The sequence below is a fragment of the Oncorhynchus tshawytscha genome, unplaced genomic scaffold (genome assembly GCF_018296145.1).
Source record: "Oncorhynchus tshawytscha isolate Ot180627B unplaced genomic scaffold, Otsh_v2.0 Un_contig_422_pilon_pilon, whole genome shotgun sequence".
In the NCBI taxonomy this organism is placed as follows: domain Eukaryota; kingdom Metazoa; phylum Chordata; class Actinopteri; order Salmoniformes; family Salmonidae; genus Oncorhynchus; species Oncorhynchus tshawytscha.
Genome location: NW_024607525.1, coordinates 17,815 through 26,780, shown reverse-complemented (window position 1 = coordinate 26,780; position 8,966 = coordinate 17,815). Strand labels below are relative to the sequence as shown.

Genomic DNA, 8,966 nt, shown 5'->3' with positions numbered 1-8,966 from the left:
ACAGAGTTGATCATCCATATGACGTTGGGAAATAGTGCATTGTGGGTAGTTTAGAAGATTTTCCGAAATAAGTTAATAAATATGTAATAACGCAAAAACATAACTGTTTGTTCTTATAGGTAACCATAAAGTGACTACAACTAGCTTACTAAGTCTTTAACCACACTGTATTGTTACACTGGTGAGTAAAAACTCATGCTTCCTACACTTTAACTTGTTATCTGAAGATAAAATCTACATTTTACTCAACTGCGTTACCCACTCCAGTCAGCAGATGGCGGTCTGGGAATTTAAGGCGATGCTGTTGGTGTGACGTATAATCTAGTGGACGGAACGCTTCTTTCAACAGCAGCAACAGTTCGTCAGCCACCTCGGCAGCTTGATAGACAAAATAGACGAACCAATAAACCGCTTTAGGCGCTTTCGTGTTTATTAGCCACTGTATTTTAAACTCACTACTGTCGTCTAGTTAGTTATCCGATTTAATTTCATATTTACGGTGTTGTTATTAGTCAGCTAGCGGGCTGGTTAAGTTAGCATTAGCCTAGCTAGCTAACATCTCTGACCATGAGTTCACTAAGCTGCTCTCCTCCTGATAAAGAAGAGGAAGTCTGCTGGACGGAGAAAGAAGCTCTGGTGAAAGAGGAGGAGGAAGTTACAATACAAAAACAAGTAGAGGGTGAGGCTGTTACGGTGAAAGAAGAAGAGAAAGAGGTCTCAGTTAAAGAAGAGGAAGATACGTTCAGAGTGAAAGAGGAGGAGGATGTTACAGTAAAAGAAGAGGAGGAAGAGAAAGAGGAGGATGCGGTTTTTGGAGTGAAAGAGGAGGAGGAAGAGGTGACTGTCACATCCAAAAAGGAGGAGGAAGAAGACGAGGAAACTGGATATCTGTGCCCGGTTTCCCAAAAGCATATTCAGGCGTCCAATGGTTCTAACAATGCATTTAGCCGTAAGATGGTTTTGAGAAACCGGGCCCTGATTAACACTAGTAAGTACTGTCTTAAAAACAGAGGCACAAACTCTGCAGTTGTTGGACTGATGTTTGGTGTTAAAGGGGAAATCTGCAATGCTACATCCATTTTTTTACTTTTAAATTATTTATTTATAGTCATTGATTCTTGAAAAATATAACACATGCCTCAAGAGCTTAGTTCAACTGTTGTACCCCATCAGGACCCTAATAATACAAAGACTGGGCATCCATGAGGTCAAAATGGTAAAATTGAGGCTATATAGTATATTCTAGAATTCATCCATGATGTCATAATAATAGTTTAACCACGTTTCTAGGATATATAGTATATTCTAGAATTCATCTATGATGTCATAATGATAGTTTAACCAGGGTTATGGGCTATATAGTATATTCTAGAATTCATCTATGATGTCATAATGATAGTTTAACCAGGGTTATAGGCTATATAGTATATTCTAGAATGACCAGTGTAGATTTCCTGTGGAGGTCAAATTGTTAGAGCTGTTGATAAGTCATTGTATAATATTCAGCCAGTTTATTTTCATGCCATTACATCAATATAGTCTAACCAGAAGAGAAAAGACTAACCAAACCACCTACTCCTGGAGGCCTTTGTAAATTCTGATATTGCCGGTAGTAGGCAACACAAGTTGTCGGCAACCTACATTTGGAGTGCAAATTTATCTGACCATTTCTACCAATCTGCGTGCCAGTTATGATTTTCATATGCACATTTTCGTGGAACAGTTTCATTTAATTTATAATAGTATCTCAAAATCATTGTCTGTGATTAATATACATTCTATCTAAATTAAAATTATAAGTAACTTTTATTGCCATTGCCAACTATGTAAAAACAAATAGTCTACATAAAGCCAACAAATAAAAGCATTGCAAATAAATATACTATAAATCACATGGCCTGTCTACAATGAACTTGAAACATTGTATAAAATATTCTGGGCTCTCAGTTTCCCGTGCCAGTGAGTTCTGGACAGACACAGTTGTCGGCTATTTGTGAAAGGGGCTAAGAAGTAATCAGGTATTTTATGACATTTCCACTGGATCAGAGCATTACATTTTTCCCTTTCATGCCGAGTGGTTATCGAAAGGGCGAGAGCTGGAAATATTTTTCAAATACTTTGAGGAACTATTCTCATTTGCAAATGATTTTGATTAGACTTTGTTTACTTGCTGTTTGAGGTGAAGATACATTTGCTTTGAGAAGCTCCACAACTCATTAGTGGTGGTGCGTTAAGACAATCAGAAATACAATCAGACATCCCCAAATGGGCACATTTATAGGCCTACATTTGCGCGCAGGCCAGGTAGACTCGTCCTACTTCTATATGCCTAATTAGGTGTGCGTCCTTACTCAACATTGACAGGAGTGTTTCAAACGAAAGACAATGAATAAATTGACAAAACTGACTCATCTTGCGGGGTCAGGTCTGGGTGGTCTGCCATGGGCCTTTTCATTTAGCATCCGTTTGCGTCGGCATAGGGAATGATTGTATTTCCCCATGGTATGTTGAGTAAGTAGAGGGAACATTAGTTATAGTCATAACGTTAAGCTTGTCATGTGAGGAACTTAAATACTGGATCTTGCTGTCGGACAGTTTTTTTTGTATTCAGATCTCTGAAATGCACTCTAACTACGTAACATTTAGTGTCTCCTTATATTACGCTGGGAAAACAGTTTTCATTGGCACAGACCCTAAATCATTTCAGAGTTTGCAAAATCCAGTGGTTCTAACCGAGAGTCACCTTAACTTTATTGACAACACCCAAATCAATACTGTCATTAATGTGGTTCTTCAATAATTACAAATCATTCTTAATACTGTAGCTGTTTAGTTACAGTCACATGTTCATCTGTCATCAGCTGGTCCAGGAAATCATTTTCTGAATGACAGTCAAATGACAAACATCACAACATGCAACAACAAGCAAAGTGCTTCTTCATTCATTACTCTGATAAAGACAGTTATGCCGTGCTCCACGTTGGATCCAACATCCCTAACAAATTGATGTTTATAATGTGTTATTGTCTGCTTGATTTACTGTAGGGTCTCGTTAGTCTGTTTGGACACAGAGATACTTAGCTCGTAATTTGTGGATAGGCTATTGTACAAAACACACGTGCTCCAGTATGTCTGTAGTTATTGTGGTTCGGGGAAGTTATGGGTCCTACAGTAGGTCTATGTTATTGTTAGGTGAAATTATGGGCCAATTTGTTAAACACTTACAAACCCTCATTGCCAGGCTGATGGCAAAGCTAGCTAAAGAGCATTTTACTGGTTGAAGTGTTTTATAAGTATAAAGCAGTTTATTTGCGACGATAACACAAACATATTAACTGAGCAGGTAACTGAGCTAAACGACTACCGCCCCGTAGCACTCACTTCCGTCATCATGAAGTGCTTTGAGAGACTAGTCAAGGACCATATCACCTCCACCCTACCTGACACCCTAGACCCACTCCAATTTGCTACCCTCTCCACTACTGTTCCATCGATGTGGATGGGGGGGTGTTCCCTCTGCTGTTTCCTGAAGTCCACAATCATCTCCTTAGTTTTGTTGACGTTGAGTGTGAGGTTATTTTCCTGACACCACACTCCGAGGGCCCTCACCTCCTCCCTGTAGGCCGTCTCGTCGTTGTTGGTAATCAAGCCTACCACTGTTGTGTCGTCCGCAAACTTGATGATTGAGTTGGAGGCGTGCGTGGCCACGCAGTCGTGGGTGAACAGGGAGTACATACAGGAGAGGGCTCAGAACGCACCCTTGTGGGGCCCCAGTGTTGAGGATCAGCGGGGAGGAGATGTTGTTGCCTACCCTCACCACCTGGGGGCGGCCCGTCAGGAAGTCCAGTACCCAGTTGCACAGGGCGGGGTCGAGACCCAGGGTCTCGAGCTTGATGACGAGCTTGGAGGGTACTATGGTGTTGAATGCCGAGCTGTAGTCGATGAACAGCATTCTCACATAGGTATTCCTCTTGTCCAGATGGGTTAGGGCAGTGTGCAGTGTGGTTGAGATTGCATCGTCTGTGGACCTATTTGGGCGGTAAGCAAATTGGAGTGGGTCAAGGGTGTCAGGTAGGGTGGAGGTGATATGGTCCTTGAATCGAGAGCATCCTGGCTGTATCCCCGCCTGGTACGGCAACAGCTCCGCCCACAACCGTAAGGCTCTCCAGAGGGTAGTGAGGTCTGCACAACGCATCACCGGGGGCAAACTACCTGCCCTCCAGGACACCTACACCACCCGATGTCACAGGAAGGCCATAAAGATCATCAAGGACAACAACCACCCGAGCCACTGCCTGTTCACCCCGCTATCATCCAGAAGGTGAGGTCAGTACAGGTGCATCAAAGCTGGGACCGAGAGACTGAAAAACAGCTTCTATCTCAAGGCCATCAGACTGTTAAACAGCCACCACTAACCTTGAGTGGCTGCTGCCAACACACTGACTCAACTCCAGCCACTTTAATAATGGGAATTGATGGGAGATTATGTAAAATATATCACTAGCCACTTTAAACAATGCTACCTAATATAATGTTTACATACCCTACATTATTCATCTCATATGTATACGTATATACTGTACTCTACATCATCTACTGCATCTTTATGTAATACATGTATCACTAGCCACTTTAACTATGCCACTTTATTTACATACTCATCTCATATGTTTATACTGTACTCGATACCATCTACTGTATCTTGCCTATGCCGCTCTATACCATCACTCATGCATATATCTTTATGTACATATTCTTTATCCCCTTACACTTGTGTGTATAAGGTAGTAGTTTTGGAATTGTTAGTTAGATTACTTGTTGGTTATTACTGCATTGTCGGAACTAGTATGGGAGAATGATGTACATATATGGAGGAACATAATACTGTAACACAAGAGAGAGACACACTTATAGAGTGCATTTGCCATTCTGGTAAAATGCATTGTCTATTGTATTGGAGAGGAGACCAGAGGAGGCCATGAGAGTATGGAACAGCTGAGCACGCTAAAAACAGACCACACGAAGGGAAGGTGACACATAGGCGCCTAGGGCAACTGGACACACTAAAGATGGAGACACATAGTCTGCTGACCCTAGATAACACACAAACAGATAACATAGAGGAATGTATAGTATTTTTAGTATAGCTGAACACGCTAAAAACAGAGGAGACACATAGTCTGCTGACCCTAGATAACACACAAACAGAAGAAGGAATTAAGCTGAGTGCAGGGAAAAAGCAAGGGTCTTGTCATCATTATAATCTGACGGAAAGCAGATATGGTCGTTATTGGGCTGAACAAGCAGGATGCACAGATTGGGATGTAACTTCATTTGCATGTGGGATGGACTCATATGTTGTATGTGTATAAATCAGAGCGAGTGCTCTGAAAAAGTGTGTGTGTTCCGCGGACCAGGTTCTTGCAAGTGTCATATTTTGAAATGATTAGCCACGACACTAGAAGCACAAGCATTTCGCTACACTCGCATTAATATCTGCTAACCATGTGTATGTGACAAATAAATTTGATTTGATTTTTGATTCAAGCGAGCCTTACAATTATATTCCAAAAGTAATGGGAAATGCATTTATAAGCAACCTGTAAATGGAGGCTATTTTTGCTGTCAGCCTATGAGAACTCCCCTGAGTTTTCCCCCACGGTGGTGAATTAGTGAATAGACACAGAGCACTTAATGTGAGTTTCCTTCAGTAGCTCTCCTGATCTTGCACTGTAATCTTCAGAATACATTGTGAAAAAGAAAATCTGCTCACCATTTTTGCTCCAGGCAGATATACTACATCGGTTTCCTCATTAGCATGGAGGAGCTTCTGCAATCAAATTGTGTGTGCGTCGCCCTCATGCCGCACTTTTAGCAAACACAGAAAGGGGCCTTTTTTGGAGACCAAAGGTCATCTGCTTTTGACTGTCTTAAGACAATTGTAAAATAATTTAACAGACGTCAATTGTTGTACAACTTCATGGGGATGCACTGGGCATCACCTTTTACCTCAAATAAACAGTGGAGTTCTGGTGTTGTGGGCCTTTAAACATCTGTCTGACCTTGTTGTTCACACAGGAGAGAGATGTGACTATCGTGGATCCTCTGGGGAGCCTCAACAACATCATGAGGCAGAGAAAAGTCTCTCCAGATCAGAACTCCTCAAGAAACACCAGCAGAGAACCACAGGGAAGAAATCTCACTTCTGCTCTAACTGTGGGAAAGGTTGCAAATCTTCATCAGAACTTAAAATACACCAGCGAGTACACACAGGAGAGAAATCTCACTGCTGCTCTGACTATGGTAAAATATTAAACTCTTCAGTAAAACTTAAAATACATCAAAGATTACACAAAAGAGACAAACCATATGGCTGTGCTCAATGTGGGAAGAGTTTTTCTTCATCTAGCTATCTCATTGTACACAAGAGAACACACACAGGAGAGAAACCTTATAGCTGTGATCAATGTGGGAAGAGTTTTACTTCATCTGGCCAGCTGACTTTACACCAGAGAACACACACAGGAGACAAATTGTATAGCTGTGATCAATGTGGGAAGAGTTTTACTAGATCTGACCATCTGACTTTACACCAGAGAATACACACAGGAGAGAAGTCTTATAGCTGTGAACAATGTGGGAAGAGTTTTACTAGATCTGACCATCTGACTTTACACAAGAGAATACACACAGGAGAGAAATCTTATAGCTGTGATCAATGTGGGAAGCGTTTTACTAGATCTGACCATCTGACTATACACCAGAGAATACACACAGGAGAGAAACCGTTTAGCTGTGATCAATGTGGGAAGAGTTTTACCACATCTAGCTATCTGACTATACACCAGCGGACACACACAGGAGAGAAACCTTATAGCTGTAATCAATGTGGGAAGAAGTACTCTGATAAAAGATCTCTGATTAAACATCAGAAAATACATGAAGGAGTTGTTTCATGATATCAATGAAATAATGTCACAATGTAGAATGTTTTAACATGGTTGGATTATTTTAATGATGTCACAATGTAGAACCCTAAATGTTTCTCCCCTGTTCTATTAATTTCAACATTAAATGGATATTATCCTCAGGGGAAAAATCTAGGCTCTGAATTGAAAGAGTACTATTTATGAGATTTAACAAAAAGTGACAAAAAAAAGAGTTGTGTTACACTTACCACGTTGGCCACCCACTTGAATCAAAATGTAGCCAGCTGTTTTCTACAAGTTGTCCTCTAACCAGGGATGTACACATTATTCCCAGATTCCGTGTGGTTTTTGCTGCGTTAGTTTTAACACGTGCAACCTCATCTCCCTCCTTTAGCGCAATTGATTTCAACATGATATTGATGAGTGATGACAAATAAGTGTTGTGTTCCTTTGTTTAGTGACTCCTAAATTTAAATGCATCACTCCAAAATGTAGCTGACTGTCTTCTGCAGGTTGTCCTCTAACCAGTGAGGTGAAATATATCTCCTATTTCCATTTGTTTTTTTAGTTGTGTTCATTTCAACAGCACGTACAACCTGATTTCCCCCCTAATCGATATCATTGATTTATTGCTACTTGTCAAAACAACAGCGTTTCTGGTGCTTGTGCAGTTTATTTCAGGTGCTTGTTGAAGAAAAATTCAAGTAAAATGATTATTGTGGCAGATGTTTGTGTATATAGCAAATGTTATGTTTAGGCTTTCAATATATCACAAACCGTTTCTGCATATTGGTTATTGAAAATGGAATTTATGTTTAAGGTAATGACTAAAGGATTCCACCTTGAAACGTATAACTGTGTAAAGAATTAGAATTAATCGACTGTAATTCTCTAATGTGTGTGCGTTAAAGTTAAGACTTTACTATTTAGCAATTCAAGTGAGACATTCAAGGAAAAGAGGAACTGTTAACAGACAGCTTGTGACAGACAACTTGTGACCACTGTAAAACTGATAACAGAAAGGAGGTCTCCCTACCCAGGGAGGGGAGAAACCGTTAGGCTTGCAGTATATTATGTAACATGTTTCAGGATATGATAAGCAATGTATGTGTTGGAGAAGACTTGTAACCAGCATTGATAGTGTTTGAGAAGAGTAGGGGTATTTATATGACCAAATGTGAGGTATAAAAGGCTGTGTGCTTGTATGATTTTCGGAGCTCTCTGAATAAAGAACTTACCCTTTGCAGAAATTCTGGGACTTTGTCCAATTCATCCAGTCTTGACTGGGGAATAGGTCAAAGTAGATCGTGAGTTTTGAGTTCATATCATTGGAACTAGACATTCTTGTGACAGTTATTGATTTGGAAACTTGGAGAAAAAAAATGTAATTGGAAAGACATTGAAAAGAAGGCTATGCCCAACGTCCAATATGCTTTCGGTTGTAGTTGAATGTGAAAGTTGAAAATGTTGTTTTGGGTTGTTTTTTTCAACGACTTTAAAACAACTTAATTTCAAGGTACTTGCAGCCTATACACATGGTCGCAGTATAATACATTGGTCTATAATCAATTTTATTAACAATCCTACATCAATCCAGCATTTCTTGACAATACTCAAGTGCTAATTGTCTTTATTCCACTACTGAAGAAGCATGACTCAAATCACCTCATATTTCAAACATTCAGCCTGACAAAAGATACATGTTTTATTATTCCATGCCTCACCATTATGTTAATTATTACATATTAACAAAGGGGTGTACATTTGGTTTTCATATTTATAATTAATGTAACATTTAGTATTCATAATTATTTATGCAAACAACTGAAAATTTTTGGGTACAATTATATTGACATTGTTGCCCTGCTTTTATAATATCAGGGATCATTCTCAGATGTGCCAACCCAAATGTACTAGAGCATGATATTGGAGACTGGGCCCCGATCCTACAACATGCCTATCGAGTGAACCCTGAGAAGAGAGAGAGAAGCTCTGCAGTGAGGTAGAAAGTTACTACGGATATTACAGGAGTTTCCT

At 40.0% G+C, this 8,966-nt stretch overlaps 1 protein-coding gene across 1 annotated transcript; it reads left to right on the top strand.

The window, feature by feature from the left end:
• Positions 1 to 263: 263 nt before the first annotated feature.
• LOC121842599 (zinc finger protein 664-like) lies at positions 264 to 7,092 on the top strand. Its single transcript, XM_042312483.1, has 2 exons — positions 264 to 988; positions 6,079 to 7,092. The coding sequence occupies exons 1-2, from the start codon at positions 568 to 570 to the stop codon at positions 6,957 to 6,959; spliced, it is 1,302 nt and encodes a 433-aa protein (XP_042168417.1). The 5' UTR covers positions 264 to 567; the 3' UTR covers positions 6,960 to 7,092.
• The last annotated feature ends 1,874 nt before the right edge of the window (positions 7,093 to 8,966 follow it).

Coding starts and splice junctions, on each gene's coding strand:
- LOC121842599 (XM_042312483.1), top strand. CDS start 568: ATGAGTTCACTAAGCTGCTCTCCTCCTGATAAAGAAGAGGAAGTCTGC. Junction 989..6,078: donor CCGGGCCCTGATTAACACTA/GTAAGTACTGTC, acceptor TTGTTCACACAG/GAGAGAGATGTGACTATCGT.